Source organism: Poeciliopsis prolifica, unplaced genomic scaffold (genome assembly GCF_027474105.1).
Source record: "Poeciliopsis prolifica strain line A6 unplaced genomic scaffold, Auburn_PproV2 SCAFFOLD041, whole genome shotgun sequence".
NCBI lineage: Eukaryota > Metazoa > Chordata > Actinopteri > Cyprinodontiformes > Poeciliidae > Poeciliopsis > Poeciliopsis prolifica.
The window spans coordinates 4,043,599-4,063,059 of record NW_026562416.1 but is presented as its reverse complement, the minus strand read 5'-3'; the positions used below and the strand labels follow the sequence as shown (position 1 = coordinate 4,063,059).

At 36.4% G+C, this 19,461-nt stretch overlaps 2 protein-coding genes across 6 annotated transcripts in view; one reads left to right on the top strand and one right to left on the bottom strand.

Moving 5' to 3' along the window:
* The window catches only part of LOC129375967 (voltage-dependent calcium channel gamma-6 subunit-like), a 59,488-nt gene that overhangs the window by 27,382 nt on the left and 12,645 nt on the right, over positions 1-19,461 (top strand). The window lies entirely within an intron of this gene.
* LOC129375964 (voltage-dependent calcium channel gamma-4 subunit-like) lies at positions 86-12,986 on the bottom strand. Of its 2 annotated transcripts, none has more exons than XM_055055359.1 (6): positions 12,773-12,986; positions 12,106-12,523; positions 9,268-9,522; positions 6,885-6,968; positions 5,107-5,247; positions 86-4,885 (listed from the first exon to the last, which is right to left on the bottom strand). In XM_055055359.1, exons 2-6 carry the CDS (start codon positions 12,134-12,136, stop codon positions 4,038-4,040), a joined length of 1,359 nt encoding a protein of 452 aa, XP_054911334.1. In that variant the 5' UTR covers positions 12,137-12,523; positions 12,773-12,986; the 3' UTR covers positions 86-4,037. The 2 variants fall into 2 exon arrangements, with proteins under 2 accessions (XP_054911334.1, XP_054911335.1); XM_055055360.1 differs by having other exon boundaries at positions 12,780-12,986.

The following is a 19,461-nucleotide window of genomic DNA, read 5'->3' as shown; positions in this document are numbered from 1 at the left end:
AGTTTTTGTACTTGCTTTCCTATGTTTATTTTTCAACCTGGACAGCCGAACATTACCAGAACAATAATCCACCAGACATAAGAAATTATACATAGAGAACTTTATTGAATATATCTATATATTTATATTTTGTATATACTTGTATCTTTTTTGTCTTTTCCAAAGAAAATCTGTATATTGTATTGCTTCCCTTTTACATTAGTGACATTAGTTACACTTGAATCCGTCTCAGTTTTCTCTCTGAAGAGTTTCAAGTTGAGCTTGTGTCAGTAGCCAAAGTGCTGGAAAAGGAACTTGGTTTTCACATTGGCCTCAGAATGGCTTTAACATTGGTACATAACCATAAAATAATTTTAAAAAAATGTATAGCAGACAAAGTTATTAGAAACACTTCACAAAACATATGTAAGCTTAGGACACATATCAGTAGGCACGGGGTGGGTACAAGGTATCAAGAAATACCACAGTTTAAAATGCAGTTTCAAAAAATTGTCATTACTGTCTATAATTTGAAATCTGCCAGGGAAAGTGCCAGGATGACAAGCGATTTCTCTTGTGTGCAGCAAAAAGCAATACCTGTTGCTGCCAATCAACTGCTCCTGGGTGTCTTCTTGGTTGAAAGAAGACATCTATATTTTTCCTTTCTGACAACAGAAGAAAAAAGAAACTATAGGAGCACCATACATGGTATTATTGTGGCAGGAACCGTGCTAACTGGTGCTTATCTTCTTTACATAGAAGATATTGGATTATGTTACACAAATTTATTTAAACTTTTCTGTTTGCAAATGCCATTGTACCAAGAAACAGTGATAAATTTACCAGCCCATGCCTACATCACAGTATTTACACACATTTGTGCCTTAGAAATAACAGATGTAGCTTTTTGTACTTAATGTTTACAGTGTGAACACATTTAGCATTACCGACACAGACCACAGGCAGCTCACTTTGCCAGCACTAAGGGACCACTGTCACCTTTTTAGTCCCAAGATAAAAGAGCTGGAACTCTGAAACAGTATAACATTAAGAATAATGATTCATACCACCAGCAAAATAAATATATTAATATAAACTCTATCACCTACAGGTATACACTAGTTAGAACAATAAAAAACACAGATTTTAGGCTACGTTGGTTATGCTTCAAAAGTAAAACATCTATGCATTTCCTACAAGGAAATGATGACAAAAAAGTGGAATAAAGACAGAAAAGATAACAAAAGAAAACAGATAGGAACCAAAGTAAGATAAAATAGACATTTAACAGGAATAAGTGAAGACAAATTATAAATAGAGGACAAAACCACTCTTAATATTTGACAAAAAATAAGCCAATAAAATTAAAAAAAAAAACTTAAACCCACAGCATAGAAGTAAAACAAAGTGTTATAATTTCAGTAAAATAATATATGTGTTAAAAAAAGCATAATAGTCTTGAAAAAAGTGCACTAAAATTTGCCCATTTATTGTCATGAATTTATTAGAACAATAGATGTTTTGAAGAAAAAAATAAGTAAACACTTTTCTAAAACAAGTTACAGATGTGCTCTTGAGCACAGCAGGTAACCCCGAGTTGATCCAGGTTAGCTGTTAACCAGTCAGCCACAGAGATTATAACTGTCCAGTCTGAGCCCATTAGGTCATAGCAGAACATTGGAGATGTGGAGCATTAATGCTCATTTACCTTTCCTCACACAAACAAATGCAAAGACAACAATAAAGATATTTAATAAAAGCAGAATATGTAGACCTTCCTCTTTTTATGCACCGGTTTTGATGTGACTCTACAACTTTTGATTACAACACCAGGAGAAAAGAAATTAAGACGATTATGAAATTAAAATAAAAACAATGACATCTAAATGTATAAATACCCTGCAATAACAAGTATGATCATTAAAAACACCAAGAACATGATAGCAACACTCAGAGTTACAATCTCCTGTAACCTGGAGATGACTGTCACTCCTCATGTCCACTAATGATGACAAAACTCAAAGTTTACCATTTACAGACTTTGTGTGTTTTTGTATATGTGGATTTTTTTTCTACTATTTTATAATACATTTATTATTCTATTTTGTTAAACATGATATAGTTATAGCTATAGAAATTAGGAATTGGAACATAGGCTATTTTTCTCTTACTTCTTAATAGTAAGGGTTGGGCTAATTTGTCCAGTCAAAACTGCATTCAGATTTCTATACATCAGTCTGGAACTTACAACAATCTAAGAGTCTAGTGCTGAATGTCTGGAAAATTAAATCAGAAATAAATCTTTCAGATTTTAATTATTTAGTATACCATCTTAAAAATACACTGTAGAATGTATTTCACCTGAAATTTGACTAACTTCTTGCAATTCTGATGTGCTAGATACTATTGTTACACATATAGTTTGAATAAGTCCATATTTTGTACAGAGTAATTTTCAACCTTTGATTTTAAATAAAATGTCACCCCCTGAGTGTAAATTGATCCCAACCCCAGCCTGTTGCTTGCCTTTTCAGCCCTTAGCAAGAACATTCAACAGATGCTGCCTTTGAGCCTCCAGTATCTAATTATTGTCATAAGCAGTCATAAAATGCCCCCAAACATTTAAACCAATTAAATATCATATAATGTTCACAACATTCTCTCTATGAAAATAAAACTTCTTTTGACATTAAGGCTTCCTGATGACACACCGTGACCATAATTTATGAGCAGAGTCAAAAGTGCAGCTGCTCACTCGTGAACTGCAATTAATTTTCGTTGCACTTATAGCTGCAATTATGATCATTCCCTCGCTGAGAAACTTAGCTGAACATTCCAAAAAAATACTTTGCCACAGTTAATCCCATCCCTAACTTTACCTATACAATATCTTGGATATCCTGACGTTTCACAACAAAAATTAAATACTTGAAAGGCAAAAAAATTGTAATTTTAGTTCAGTCTCAGTTTGAGCATATATGCACTTTTAACAGTCTCTTGTTTAAACAATAAATAGATGAATATTAGGTTAAGTTGGTTGTGAGGAATCCTCGTACCTCTTGACCCTTTTTTTTTTGCATTTTTTCACAAACAATCACAAACTGTAATGTATTTTACTCAGATTTTGAGTTATTGATAAATACATGATTATGCATAATTGTGAAATTGAAATGGTTTAACTTGGGTTTTCAAATACAAATCTTAAACGTATGGCTTGATTTAGTATTGAAAAGAATTTAAAATAATTCCCGTAGCACGATCCTGATACCACAATGTTTATGTGAAATATTGATTTTTAACTATACTGTGAAGCCATTTTTGGACTCACCTAACCACAATCTTTCTTCAAATTTGCCAAAATCATGTCCTATGAAAGCTTTCATTTAAACATTTTTTTCTTGCACCTTTTAAATAAAGGTGCAAGAAATAATTTCAATAACATGTCAAGAAAAATAAATAGTCTTGTAGTGAGTCACACTTCTCCCTTGTGTGACATTGACATAAGGCGATGTGAGTGAGGTGTTACTCTGTGGACCAGAGGACAAGCAGCTACTTAGGATCCAGAACTGGACCCTGAAAAGCTCTTCACGTGGCAATAATTTGTGACATTCTGTTCCTTTGAACATACATGTGACAAAACTATGGCTTATTTCATCTTGGCATGTCTTCTAATTGGTCATCTTTGAGTGTTTTTAGTCTCTTGCAGACATTATAAATGCCAAATGGGACATTACATGAGTAAACTACAGCTTTATACCTGGGAAATTAATAGTATGAACTGTTCTATTCTGTTATTTTATCAGATTTGCACAATTGAGTTAGGAAAACAAAAAAACAAAAGTAAACAGAAAAAAACACACTGAATGTTTTGATGGTTTTAAGGCAGGCAGTTGTCATCAATGTCCACAGAGTATTAGGTGTTTTATGACTGTTTATGATATTGTATCTATGGCAGCTAGATACTCCCAGACTCAAGGACAAAAACCCTTACTGTTGAAATGTTGCCCACCCATTTTAAGCCCTAACTTTTTATACTTTTTGAGGCCATTCAAAACATTTTAAACAGGCGTTGTTTTCCTGTTAAGTGTATCGGAGTTGCTATCCCTGTCCCTTTTGGCTGTCAGCCGGTCCAGGGTTCCAACGTTGCCCCTGTCTCGCTCCATTGTAGCTGTTGAGATTGGGGCTGATGGGGCCGGCGCAACAGCTGAGGTGGAGGTATTCAGTGGGGCAGCATTAGCAGCAGCTGCTGCAGCTGCCAAGTTGGACTTTGAGTGAGATGGGAGTGTACCACTGCTTATCACCGCCCCTGCTCCTGTGCCTCCACTGCTGCCGCTGGAATCTTTCGGGAAGTAATTGTGAAGCTGATAAAGCGTGGCCCGGTCCACTGTGCCGTAGAGAGGTGGGGCGCCTCCTCCCAGGCTCCCCAGCTTGGAGTCCCTAGACAGGGTGTACATGGAGATGTCACCACCACCACCTCCACCACTCCCGCCACTGCTGCTGTGGTGTGGGTTGGGCAGAGTGGCAACAGAGAAAGGAGGAGCAGACGGAGGAAGAGTGAAGGTCTTGGAAGCTCCGACAGGGGACGTCTCCTGTGAACGAGGAGGGTCGGTGGAGCGGGAGCTGGAGCGCGAGCGCCGCCTAAAGCGGTAGCTGGGCAGACGCAGCATGGCATGCGTGGTACTCTTGAAGAGGTCAGTGCGAGAGCGACAGCGCAGCTCCTTGTTCTTCTCAATGTAGATATTGACAGCCAGGACTCCAACCATCTCAGCCAGGATGAAGGACAGACCGCCAAAGTAAAATGACCAGCCATAAGAGTAGTGCCACTTCTTATCCTCATCTTTCTTTGGAGAAATGTCGCTGAGAGCTGCAGAGATGTATACTATCACCCCAATGATGTTGCTAAGCCCTAGAGAGATAGACAGAAAGTAGATGTGCTCCTGACACACAAATGCACCTCAGCTTTATGGAACTTTGAAAGTTGACACATTGGACAACTTTTTCAGTTGGAAAAAGGTATAGTAAGAAAAAGGCATAGTAAGAATGTCAATATGGATTTTGTTTATAAATTCATTGATCTCACTAATGTCTCACAGTAAAAGAATACCTGCAGAAAGGCTCCAGTCTTACCTGCTGCTACAAAGAGAATTCCTCCTCCGAGAATAATGTTCCTTTTGCTCTTGTAGAAGCCGCTGGAAGCAACACACACTCCGCCCAACAGGAGCAATATAGCACTGAGGATTGGAAAGATACTGGAAGCTCTAACCACACCTGCAGATGGCAATGGAAACATTATTGTTTCAGATGGTCTTTGCCAGGATCCAGAATTGTTGCTACTTTTTCTCCCAAATGTTCAACACTACAGTTTTTTAATGATAAAACATAATTCTAGTGCTGTGGAAAAGCTCTCCCTTTGAAACTTGAAACATTAACATAGTTTTTCCTTAACTGTCAAACAAACAACCAAAAACCTCAAATTCCAGCTCTCAGTCTGTTTTACAGCTCTCGAAAGTATTACATTATCTCATCATTTAAAATGTAAAGGGTCAGGAGACAGTAGAGATGATTAAAATGCTAAATTGTTCAATTCCATGTACTGTATAATCCTGATGTACAGCAAAATTTGTCATTTTAAACTTATGTAACCTGAGATGAAATTGTAAATGGACTTAACTTGCATACTGTTGCATAAATATTACATATCTTCCTTAAAATGAACTGGCAGTCACAAAATGTTCATGAATGACACCCAGTTTATACGGGAAATTAAGGTTAAGTGTCTGACAAAGTCTAGGTAAACATAGGGAAAATAAATTTGTAATCAAACTCTTAAAGTTTCATGTTAAAGGCCAGTTCCTGACACACCTAACTTTAATTGATTGCGTAAAAGTGAAACAATTGATGAATATATGAATGGGCCTCTGTAAATGTTATCAGTGAACATTCTATGTATTCAAAGAAGATTTTTGAGAATGACCAAAAACAAATTTTCTGGGATCATTTGATGTGTTTGGGATAAAAGAAATGCTGAATGTAATTCAAAGAAACCAGTCTATAGCACTCAGAGGTCGAAGCTTCAACATTCTATACTTATTTTTTCCGCTAAGCAGATGTTCAGTTCAGCATATACAGAAAAGTTCAAGGAGATCACAATAAAAATGATGCAATCTGCAAGCTTTACTGGCTTCAGATTTGATGTTCACAAGAATAAAAACAACATGATTATATGCTTCTCTTGAATATTATTTAAATTATAAATATTTTACTTTTACCTAACTTTTGCCTTTTGGATTGAAAGAAGGTAAAAAGGCTTTTTTCATGACATTATTAAGCAAATCAAAAATAATTATGCAACAATGAACAGGTGCACATAACATAATAGTTTATTCAGTTTAATAAACTAAAACACACACTACCCTCCCAGCTTCCTTCCCAGAAATATGAATTTTTACATAACATAAATGCAGTACATACCTTGCAAAGTAAAAAGGTTAATGGTGGTATAAAGAGGGTCTACATTTACAAAGGAGAAATGGATGTTGAAATGCAATAAATCCTGGTTAAAAATAGTCTATCAGTGAAGACTGTTCTCTCAGTCGATCTGTGAAAACCACAGCCTTGTGTACACCCCCAGACTCAAAGCACCATGCACCTGTGCAACCGTAAACCCTGCAGACACGCACACCTCCAGCAACACTTTGCTTGAATCTGACATCCGTGCAATGGTGTCCGCCCACCTCCCCCATTCTGCTCCTTTTTGTATCGTTGCGCAATTGAAACATTTATGTGTGTGTGCAAGTGTACGTGCTGTTCGCTGTGCTGTGTGTGGGTATGCCACTGAACTGTTATTTATGTCTCAATGCATTTTTTTGTGTGAATTTGTGATGCATTTTGTAAGCGATACTCACGAAGCAGATACTCTGCAGCATCTTGGTCATAGTCTGCATCGTCGGGAAAATGATTGATCTGGGAACACACACCTCTCTTCAAGCCTGAGCGCAATACAGAGGGGAGGATGAGGAAGGATATGGAAGTACACTTTGTACAAAGCTCTATTTTTGAGGATTAATTTTGTTATAAAATATCTACTCAGAAATGCCTATAATCAATCCAAGATCTCAATAAGCCTTTCAGTTGCATATTTTAGTAAACAGAAGTGAGGTTTGTGCTTTTTGTGGGAGAAAAGCGAGATGAGCACAATTATTGGACAATCAACAGTGTGCAAAATTATTATGCAATTGGAAGAAAAGGGGAAATATTTTCCTCTCACTTGTTGATTTGAAATTTATAAAAAGAAAAATAACAAACAGACAACTCAAAATTTACAAATATAATTTTCCGACATAAAATAAAAATAGTTACTAATAGAACTATAGATATTTTCAACAATAGAAGGATTAAATTTATAGAGTCTGTCAGTTTCCCTCTAATGTTTAAGGAATGGTTTGTCAGGTAAGAAGGCAATGATGTTATTTTTCTTTCATCTATAAAGTCTTTTTCTGAGAAGCCATGCAGTTTATTCAATGGAGCATTGCTCTGTCTAATCAAAGTTGTCTATTTATAAGAGTCTGATTATTTTGAGTGCACCTTCTGTCCAAAATCTTCCAACTACTTCCTCTTCAGTTATAACACTTTCATCCATCTGGGCTGTCAAGAGTCACTCCAATCTCGTTTGAAAAATGTTTCTTTAGAAATTTCCTGATCAGTTTTCAATTATTTCAACACATAGTTTGGTCAATGGTGGTTGAGTTTCAGCCTTTCATGCTATTCCCCTGACTCTGACTACTGAACACACTGTACATCTGGGTACTGGAGGTAGATTGCAGCTATGACAGCACTTTAGGAGAATGTTTTTTGGTATCTTCTATTGTTATCTATCTCAAGATATTGGCAGTTCATTTTGTGTCCTTTTTTTCTTACCACATTTCTTTGGGTGCTGTTGAGTCTTTGAAACAATGTTTAATGGTTCTGTACTCACACACAATATTTTGATTATTTGATTATTTCAAGATTATTGGTCTCTGTAGAAGATTTTACAATTGTTGACTTTTTAGACCCTGTTAAATCTTACTTGGTCCACTTTACCTGACAAATATATCTTGCACAGCAATTAGGAAAATTTTGACATATGATGTTAATCATAAGCCACACCAACCTAATTACACAAATAGACATCACTTAATTGCTTAAAACCATTTGCTTCCAAATGGATGCAATTTTGAATCATCACATTCAAAATTGCACAAGTTGGAGTCGAAACCTAGCATAAAAATCATATGGTCAAAATGTGAATTTACCTAACAGTGAAGTTAAAGAATCAAAACCAGTCCCTGTTTCCAAAGGCTAAGGCTTGAGCAATAAAATCTATCAAGAAACAAAATATATTTTGACAGGATATTTTTAGGACCGGTCACAAATTATAGACACAATTTACTTTAAAAATGTAACTGGTTGGTCAAATCTGGCAAGACAAGAACCGAATTAATTAATTACTTTTATTGGCAGATTATCACTCAATAGGTGTAGAAGCAGAAAAAAACCTAAGTGCATTTACAGTAGTTTGCTTTTTCAGCACCATGGACAGTGCAAAGAAGGCTTACATCATTAAACCAGAGGCTACATAGCAATAGTTCCTAATTTATGCAATGAAGGCATGGCCATTAATGATCTATAGTCTAAGTATTTTCATATGTTATGTCAAGAAACAGTTCCTCTAGAAATATTTAGTGAATTTAAGGATTTTTATTTATTCATTCATTCTAAATAAATAACCTTAAGAAAGAAAAACAAAAACATTTGAGCAGCGCTTAGCCCTCATGATGACAAAAAGCATCTACATCTACATCTGCATCTGCTTCTACAACTTTAAAGCCTGAACTTTGTCTACAAGCAAAATCTAATTTGGTGCTGTGAAAAATGTGGTGATATGAAATAGTCAATGCGTGGTGGGTTGGCATATTTGCTAGCAGTTCTATTTTTGTTGTCTTTTTAAATTGACCACAGCTCTGATTGTTCTCCAGCCATGAAAAGTGGCAGAAACAAAATGACCACAATTTGATGAATCCTTCACCATGACTAAAACATTAGTAGTAGATGACAAAATGTCAGGAAGACTATATATCAGATGGATACTGTTTGTGGTATGTGTCTGTGATTGTACACCTATTTATGTCATGTCTGATTACTCTGATGAGCACACTCATCTCAAAAAGTCCCTCATCCTTCCCACCTAGCAATTAAATACATACTTATCATACCAGACAGATATTTGGTGTTAAACACCAGCTGTACCTTCAAGGCAGCAAATCCTCCAGAGGCCAGAGTGGGTGAGAGCCCCGGGGTCTTTCTTGTCCTTGTTGCTGGAGGAATCCTCCTGGGAGGAGTTGGCTGTGCTGTTGCAGATGAATGCACGGGCATACAGCCAGTAATCTGTGCCAATGGCCACTGTCATGAGAGCAAATGCCGCAAAGGCCCCCATGGTGGTCAACAGCACCTGAATGCCTCGTTCCCACCAAATCATCGCAGGGCGTGGAAGGAAACTGACGTCTAATACAAAAAAAGAAAAAGAATCAGAAAGTTTTAGTTTGATTCAATACTCAGTGCTAAATGTTAATGAAGACCACCTGTTGATAAAACATCAAGTGGAAGAGAATAAGTTGTTAGAAGAGCATTAGGTAACTATTGACCTTTAAGTAGAACCAGAAGAGGCTTGTCTGAATTGGCAATACATTTAACAACCCACTACATGTCTTTTCCGATCTTTTCTCTTATGATGCTTTATAATCAATGTTGTCATTAATTTATTCAGCATTACATTTGTGGTAAATGTTTTAACTGTCCTTGTAGAAAATACATCCATTTTGGTGGAATGAGCAAAGTTAAATTTGCTTTAAGTTATCAAAAGCTTGTATTTTATTTTTCTCCAGGAAGGATGGGAAACCATAAAAAGCTTTATAAAAACAGCCACTAGCTGTCAGTTGTTTGCCTCTTTTTGTAAATTAAACTGTTAACTTATGATGTATAAACAGATCTACTGTCCCTGATGGGCCCACTTGAGGTGACTGTTGGGACCTACTGATGGCGTTGATTCCTTCCCTGCATTCTATGTAAACACACTTGAGTAGTTTTTAATCAAAACACGGCATATATAGCCCAAAGCTGTGAAGAAAGGTTGGCAGAGTGCAGCCAGCTGGAAACAAAATGTCCACATCGCTTGAGCAAGATGTGAAAATTGTAAATGTGGATGCAGGACAGCTACAGATGTTGGTAGTTGTTTGTATTTTATTACATGGAGTGTTGAAAAAAATGTTATAACAGATATGTTAAGTGTGTAGATAAATCATTATGTCTTGGCTTGAACCGTTTCATGAATTACTTGTATTTTCAAGATTCCTGTTTACCAGTTAAATTATTATTGGCTGAGGAGTGAAGCACCAGCCAATCAGTCATTGATCAACATTGGTCCATTATGTAGTAATTGACTCTGCTCAGAGCCTTCCAGGTCAAATACTTAAAATTCAGATTTTTGGTCCTGTTCATCAAAGGCAACAAAGCTGTGTAAAATAATAAGATTCACAATGTTCTTTGATGCATTTTGCTTTGCTAAGTATCAAGTACAAGCATAATTACTGTTACCATGGTTCATATTTATAGCATTTCTTTTATGCTGTACTGAAATAAAATCCAAAACTCTTAAAAATGCATATGGTTTTTATTTTCCTCTAATGTATGGAAGAGGTTTTATATGCTCAATAATTCATTTGAAGATTTTTTTGAACTGAGTTTGGATCTGACTGATGTTATGACTTTTTTCTTTTAACAGTGAAAAATGTGTAGAACAAACAAAGACTCATTTAAAATGTCTTGAAAGTTTTGGTTGGAGGTGTAGCTGGGAGGCCACAGGAAAAAATCCAATGACAAATCAGTCAAAAAATGGTGATAAATAGGGAGACATAGATGCATTCATTCTAGCTATTGTGCAGAAAGTCAAAAGTGAAAGTCAAAAGCTGTGTTTCACCTCCTATACACATTATCTTCCTCTCAATTATCCATCCATCCATCCATCCATCCATCCATCCATCCATCCATCCATCCATCCATCCATCCATCCATCCATCCATCCATCCATCCATCCATCCATCCATCCATCCATCCATCCATCCATCCATCCATCCATCCATCCATCCATCCATCCATCCATCCATCCATCCATCCATCATGCTTCTACACAATAAATAACTTCTGCATTATTGCTTTAAACGCAGAAAACTTGTTTTGTTGTGTTTTCTTTCTCTGATCAACCTGCTGCCTTGTTGGCCCCAAAAAGAAACAGGCTTCCCGTATGTCTATTCACATTTAATCTTGTTATTTAAGACTTCTTAAAAACTGATAATATTACATCTTACCTAACTAAAAAATAACTGTTTTGAAATGGAGGTTTCTTGAATGTTGGATATTTGATCTAATTTGTCTAATTCAAATAAGTAGGAATAAAAATAAACTATCAAAGGATCAAATCAAAACAAACAACAAAAAAATTAAATACATATTCTTAAGGTCTTTGATATTGCATGATGCTGTAATGAAGCACTTTTTTCATGTCGAAAAATTAAATGTCTACAATTAACTGTGTTCAACAAGAGATCACCACAGAGCTATGTATCCTTCCTAGCTGCACTCGATTCTGATTGGGTCAAATTAGAAGTAATTTAGGTGATTTAACCAACCAAAGCTGTGACGGGTAGAGAACATGCATCTAAAGACAACTCAAATGAAAATTCAACTAAAAGAGCAATCACTTATATAACTGTAATTGCTCTGTGTGTTAAACTGTATTACCTAACCAATGTCCATCACTTGAGCCATTTCTGACCCAAACATGGCCAAATCCTCAGCTTTTTACACTAGATCATAGCAATATGTCCCAAAGCTGAACCCAGACCTCTGGACACAGCAGCACCTTAAGGTGGGAGCCGGTGTGAATGTGGATAGGTCGTTTCCTGAATGGCAGTAAGTCATGTGCGTCTATTTATCTGTTTAAATACAGATGCATGATTCATATGTGTACCTACACAAATCCAGATGTGTGTCGGTTGAATGCAAAAGCACATGCGTATGCAAGTGTATTACCTGGGGGCATGCTTCTTCCTTTCGTCTCCATCTCCTGTCCCCCCTGCTGCTGTTGCTGCTGCTGCTGCTGTTCTTCTTCGTCAGTGAAGAGAGCTTCGTAACCCTGGTCCGAACCGCCTCCATCCACCGTTTAGCCTTTGCTTTCTCTCCCCTTTCTCCTTCTCTCTTTTCACTGCTACTTCCCCGAATCTGAGCCCTTCCTACTTCTTTGCGGTCTCTTTTCTTTTTAGTTTTTTCTGTTTTTCTTTCTTTTTTCTTTTTTTGCCACTCCTTTGCTTGTTCTTAGCAGGTGGTGGGTGCTTCACTCGCTGTCCGCTCCTCCTATTGAATTACCATGGCAGTCATCTTCTGCAACTGAGAGAGGCAAGAAGGAGGTGGCGTTGGGAAAGTGGGGTGAGGAGGGAGCAAATGAGAGAGACTGCCAGAAAAGACAAAAGAGAGAGAGAGAGAGATGAACAGAATCAAATCACGGGGAATATAAAGTGAAGAAAGCAAACACAGAAAGAAGAAGACGAAATGAGGTGGGCGGTGAATTCGACTAACAGATGAGAAATGAGTATGAAAACCAGGAGATGCTTCTGTGCAAAAGCATTCCCTGTGAATACAAGCCTTTTGCAATCTAAAATGACTTCTTTGTCTTTTTTAAAAAAAAGCAAATATCCAAAACCTGTAACCTGTAGCCAACAGCAAAATCAAGCCCCCGGGTAAATAAGAGAAGCTGGTTTCCCTCCACAAAGAGAGAGAGAGAGAAAGCAAAAAAAAGAACAAGCGATGCGAGAGAGCGTGCTCTAGTCCATTGCCATGGCAACAGTGAATTCCAAAGTCTATGGTGAAGCTGGTGTGTGTGTGTGTGTGTGTGTGTGTGTGTGTGTGTGCGTGCGTGTGTGTGCGTGTGTGTGCGTGTGTGTGTGTGTGAGGGTGTGTGTGTGTGTGGGGGGGAGGTGTGTGTGTGGGGGGGAGTGTGTGTGTGTGTGTGTATGTGTGTGCGTGCGTGTGTGTGCGTGTGTGTGTGTGTGAGGGTGTGTGTGTGTGGGGGGGGAGGTGTGTGTGTGGGGGGGGGTGTGTGTGTGTGTGTGTATGTGTGTGCGCGTGTGTGTGGGGGTGTGCATGCGTGTGTGTGTGTGTGTGTGTTGTGGGTGTGTGTGTGTGTGTGTGTGTGTGTGTGTGTGTGTGTGTGCGTGTGTGTGTGTGTGCGTGTGTGTGTTTGTTAGCGAGTAGTGCTGAGATGGGGAAATAAAGCGATGGATGTAACAACTGAGAGGATTTTGTTGAGATTAAAGAAAAATTACTTTGTAAATTCTGTTCGCACACAGAGAAGCTAAGATGTTGACACTGGCTGCCCAAACACAGGGATTTCTGTCTTGGACATGTTTGATTCCTCACTGAAGATGAGGAATGAACATTCACAGGAGAGATGACAGACTTGTGAGTCATTTGTGCTGCGGTCACAGCATCTTGGCATGCCTCATCCATCCAACTTTCTTCCTGTTGGTGCGATAGCTTAATCACAAGTACTTAGCCCTGGATTGTACTTTGAACTGCACAATGTGAATTTTTCAAAGCCGAGACATCAAGAAGAGATTTGACAGCTTTCCCAAGGGCATTCCAGAAGAACAGCTGCTTTTCACCCTGAACTTCCATCTTGCATTTCAACATTTTTCCTGGAGAGAAAAAGCCTGTCAGCTCTGGCAGGAGGTCAGGTTTTACTGGTTCTTTTTGTTTTCATTTTCTTCTTACAAGCTGTTGCCAAAACCACAGGGCATCTTAAATCCACATGAGAGGTAGCTGCACCACCACAGCATGGGATGTTAAGTTGTTTGATGTGAACAACAGATGTAGAGTTACTTCACAGCACAAATCCTTTTTCTGAAATTACCAAGAAAGCAACCTTGTATATCATGAATGGCAAGCAGACATTTTGTCTTGCACACACATTCACGCTTCTTTGACCATTTCAGATTTTGTCATATAACATAAAAAACTCAATGGATGTTGTTGGGATTTACGTGGTGGCCTGTACGCTTCAAAAGAGTTTCCTTGCTTGATCTGATTGCTTCTGATTTTTGTTCTTCTGAAACATTGTCCTCACGTCTTTTCCAGCTTCTGCTTATCTGTAAAAATCCCCCAATCATCTCTAACTACTAGTTTTCCCACCCACTTGTAAGAAAAGTACCTCACCGTTATTATTCATCCATTCACTATTTGGGTGGTATTTTTAGGCTTATTAGGTTATTTAAAACAGGGACAGTACGCAAAAAAGAAAACATAAATAAAAATGCTTTGCACCAGATGTTGTTTAAGGTATTTTCTACCTATAGTTCCTGAGGAGGGGAGTTAATAAAACAGTCTAGCATCATTAAGCACACGATGAAAGTCTCCATATACTCTTTAAACCATCACAGTACAACAGCAGCGATATAAATAGTTGGAAACTGAACTTCTGTAATCACGAATGTCAAGCTTAAGTTACAAAATAATTTTAGCAGAAAGATAATCATGTAACTAAATACAATGATATAAATATTTGCCTATTTGACTAGAAAAAAAATGTATGATTTCAGTTAACCAATCAAAGGGTTTTTGGATAAATTACATGGACGGAGTTCAGTCAAGCACTCAACATTTTGATTATTTTTGTTTGAAACAATCTGACCCACCACATGATCCATGTGAGGTTTCCGATCTGAAACAAGTCATAAGCATACACTCAGGTATACTTATTCAGTGTTATGACTGCATTATTGAAGTAACTCAGACTCTCTCTCTGAGTGGATGGAAGAGTTTTCTGCAGCCAACACAGAATCAACACACTTCAGGGGATTGCTGATGCTGGAGGAAAAGTAGGGAAGTAGATTTCAAGAACAAATCAGGCAAACTGTGCATGATTATTACAGCAATGATGTGAGTTCTTGCATGAATACAAAACAGAAGCAGATCACTAACAAAGTTCAGAAGCTTCTTATGAGGTAGACTCGTTGAAATGGTCAGAAGCAGGTATGTGAAAACTATTTGGCTGTCTAAAAGAGAATTAACACAAAGCGGTGATGCTTCGAATTATATATTCTGTGTAATGAAAAGTTTATTCAAAACCTGCTCATATGTTATTTTAAAAGATACTTTTTCTCTGGCAAAATAGCCTCAACAGAATCTATATTTTATTAAACATGAATGTATTTGTTGAGGAAAATTAAATTCCATACTCTGCTTTAATCATGTATTTGCATATACAGTATTTCTGTTTTCATTTTTTGTGTAATTTGCCTTTCATAATTACGTTACCAGTTGCCTTAACAAGCTAAATTAGGAAAGCCCCAGAGAACTTGTTATAGACCCACTTAAGTAAATAAGTAGCGGTCTCGCTGGACCCAGAGCAGTTCGTATACGGTCCTTCATTTGGAACTAAAGATGCAATCATCCATTCTCTTAAGCTGGTTTGTAGTAATCTGAACAAAACATTGATGGGGCCATTTTTATTTCTCCTGTAATTTAACAGTTGAAACTTACACTAAAATCCATTAATTTATAGAAAATGCATTACATGGATTGTGAAACTGGGATTAGTGTTGTGAAAGACTCATTGCAGTTTATTTCAAACACTTTATGGCCGTTTCTCCTGCCAAATGCGCAAATAGGGCACAACTAATTTATTAAGTTCAAAGTGTTTTGCACTTTTCAAATGCGGCTTTTTATTTTCATTCAGATTTTTTTTTATTCGGTTAAAAAACAAAACAAGAACTTACGGGTGGAAAATTAGGTTTTTACTGCAGATATGAAAGACAGAAAAGGTGCAAACTATTGTTCAAAGTGTTCGGGTGCTCAAGGAACCATAATAAGGACTTTTATTTTATTTTTCCATACAGGCAGCATTGCCAGAGAGGGTCAGGTTTAATTGGCCAAGACTAAAACAGTCATGGAAAATTTTTTTTTTTATCTGAGATCAACAAATGTTCCTTGAACACAAAGAAAATTTTAACTTGTAGCAATATAGGAATAAAAGAACAAATGTTATTGTTTATATAGTATTTTTACAAAGTGAACTGGTCGGTTCCTTAAAATCTTAAATTAAAAAAAAACTTTAACTATTTAATTTTTTTGTTATATATGCCAAAACAAAATAAAGTTTAACATTGTTCAATTATTTGCAAAATAATAATAAAAAAAAAATGCTAAAATGTTTTTGGAGCCGTGGTATGATGCAAGATTTTTTGGAGTGCAGCTGATAGTTTGAGTGTCTTAGTTTGACAGTACCTCAGCTACATCATGTTCTTTGGATTATTTTTGAAATCCATGGTTAAGGCAAGCCCAGCAAGGTGATTCTAGGCAAGCCTCAGATGTTCTCTATCATGGATAAACTTAACCTGCTCACCCATAGGTTTGTCTTTCTGATTACTTCACATTACTGTGATGGCATCTTGAATTATTTAAATCCACCGTTCTCATTGCAGCTAAGTTTGTTTTAAATAACTTGCACAAATTAGGACAGACCAGATGCCCAAATCTGTCTCCCCCAAAATGCCTCCAACCTTCCCTCCTTAGATGAGAACAGTCTGTTCCTGCTGCTCAAATTAAAAGTGCAGCTGTGAGCTCAATGGCACAGACAGCATTAAATCAGTCGCAGTCAGCAGTGACCTCAACTTCTAAGAGGAAGTTTCAAACTTTATAATTATTGTCAGGCGAGTTGAAATCTATCAATGATAATATAAAGTTGTTCAACAAAAGCCTGGAGCAGAGAATTTTAGCAGCAGTAGGAACACTTTTTATCAGCTTTATCAGCTGATAAAAAGATAAAATTCTTTTTATCAGAAAAGAATTTAAGACCACAAGCAACTGACATCTTCCATCATCCGCACTGTTTATGCTAGGAAGGTCAACCTATTGTTCTGTCTCAAGCTAACCTTCAGTAAAGTTGAAACCCTGGTTCAAATGGAAATTGTGACGGAAAGGATGAAAAACTGCAATGGATATTAAACGGCTATGTATATATTTCAACATACTTGTTATGTTGAAATACTAAACAGGCATTAAGAAATAGACAACTGGAAATCTGGAGCCAGGCATATATGTTGAAATGCATCACCATGTGCAAAAAAGGTATACATTTTGAGAACAATATTCTTCTCTGCTGTTTATGTCTTCCTTGTACAAAACGGGAACAAGGCAGCACAGTTCGAATGATGTACTCAGGTCTGGCATGGTGAAACACACCACAGAAAAAAATAACGAGTTTCATTATCACTTAATCTGCAAACAAATCATGAAAAAAAATGTAGTAAGCAAATGTGTTTTGTAATGAATGAGTCACTCTTTAACAATGACACACCATAGCGCATATAATTTTTAGGGCGCTGAATGATGGTATCAAAAATGCTATTTTTATTGACATGTTCTTTGATCTGTTACATTTCTTGTCCAGAGTTATGTCAAATGTTTGTCAGTACTGGATTAATCACAAGATGCATTCTCAACTAGCTTGAGAGAGGAAATGGCTGAATAGACCTTGGAGTTCAATAAAACAAAGACAATATCAGCCTGATAGATTATTCCTTTGATTTAGATGTTATTATAATGAATTATTTATAAAACTGTAGAAAGAAAAACGTTTCTTTTCCAACTATTAATCAAAAAGTTTTGTTTTTTTTTTTTTACACAACACAAAGTTACCCTTTTGTGGCATCTTGGTCATTTTTAACTCCGTCTTTCCTAAAAGCCCAACTTTGTGGGCAATAGCATCGGTTCCAAGAGACTCTGGAAACAAAGTTGTTTTTCTCTTGACATTATGTGATAGATTGTTTTATATGTTAATCAATTTATATGTTTTATATGCATCTTTTTCATTTACTAACACATAAATCATCAAAAGGCATAATAAAAAATAACTAATAAAAATATAATAGGAGAATTTGATTAATTCCCCTTTTTTATTTTTTTCAGCAGCTGTTTTTGCCTTAAATAAAAAGCGAGACATAATTTTTTTATATGTTATCGCTGGACAAATATTTCTCAGTTAAGCACAACAATGATGCTTCACAACTATTCTGATTTGAGGGTGTTCATTAAAAATCTGCATAATTAACAAATAGGCCAATAGAAGTCTGGAGCCAGGCAAAAGTTTATTGAGTTCAAAGTTAACAAAACACTGCAAATGGTACACTTTCAGGCATGACAAAAATAAAGTTATGCAATAAAGCAGCTCATTTAAATAAATATTGTTTTCAATTGAGTCTAATATAATTGACTCAAGATGTCCACCAACTCTTACATAATTCAGCCTGGGTTGATTGCATACTTATGATGCAGAGTTAATTTTTACACATCACAGCTTGGGGAAAAAAATAAAAATAAAACTTTTAGCAAAAGAGGTAAACATAAAATAAATATTTTTTAAAAAGCTTCATTTCTCTGCTGCTGTGTTTTCAAAAGAAACACTTTGTTTGGATTTTTCAGAGATTTTCACGCTCAGTTTCATAGACATGTTTATGTGTGCCTGCATGTGTACTATGATTGCATGTGAGTATTCGTAAGCACGAATGCTTAACTCTTAGCAATTCAAAATAAAAAATATTCAAAAATTCTTATCAGCAGCTAAATCATTTCTTATCTAAAAGCTACATAATAAAGAATAATAAAATATTCTTAACACTGCATTGACTACATGTTTCTTTTTTATCATAGTATCACAACTTGTAAGCATATAGTTTTTCCCCATAAATCTAAAAAGGCTTAAAACAATGGCTTATTTTAAGGATGATTGCTACTCAGCTACAAAAACAAGCAATCACTGCAGTTACTGTGAAACAAGATAAATTCAGATTGGAGACAAATTAAAATGTGGGATTTGAATTCTAAAATAGCACATATTTGCACTTATTTAACCAGCAAAACTTTGTTTTCACTGATTTTGAATTGCTTTTCAGCATTGAACATATGACTATAGCAGTTGTCACATTAGTAAAACAATGCCACATGAAGTAAACACAAGTTTCCAGTTTGCTCCCCAACAAGTTTGAGTTACTCAAAGTGCACTTTCAGTAATTAGATTCATTTCTTCTATAAACTTTCTGTTTCAAACTTGGGTGAGTGAGATTTCATTGAAATCTACCAATCTGAGAAGTGCAATGTGACTCAAATGGATTCAAATGCAATTTGTTGTATAGTTTCCTTAAAACAGTTAGCTTAACTGTTTGTGTTGGGTCATGATTGTTAAATGTCCTTTATCTTGATTTTACTAATGGTAAAATCAAGATAATTTTACTAATGGTGTCACCAATGATCACTAATGATTTGAATATCAAATCATTAGTGATCATTGGTGACACCATTAGTAAAATAGTATTTTACATTTCATGCAAATCACCG

Coding starts and splice junctions, on each gene's coding strand:
- LOC129375964 (XM_055055359.1), bottom strand. CDS start 12,136: ATGGAGACGAAAGGAAGAAGCATGCCCCCAG. Junction 9,523..12,105: donor AGGAAGAAGCATGCCCCCAG/GTAATACACTTG, acceptor TTTTTGTATTAG/ACGTCAGTTTCCTTCCACGC. Junction 4,886..5,106: donor AATTCTCTTTGTAGCAGCAG/GTAAGACTGGAG, acceptor CTATCTCTCTAG/GGCTTAGCAACATCATTGGG.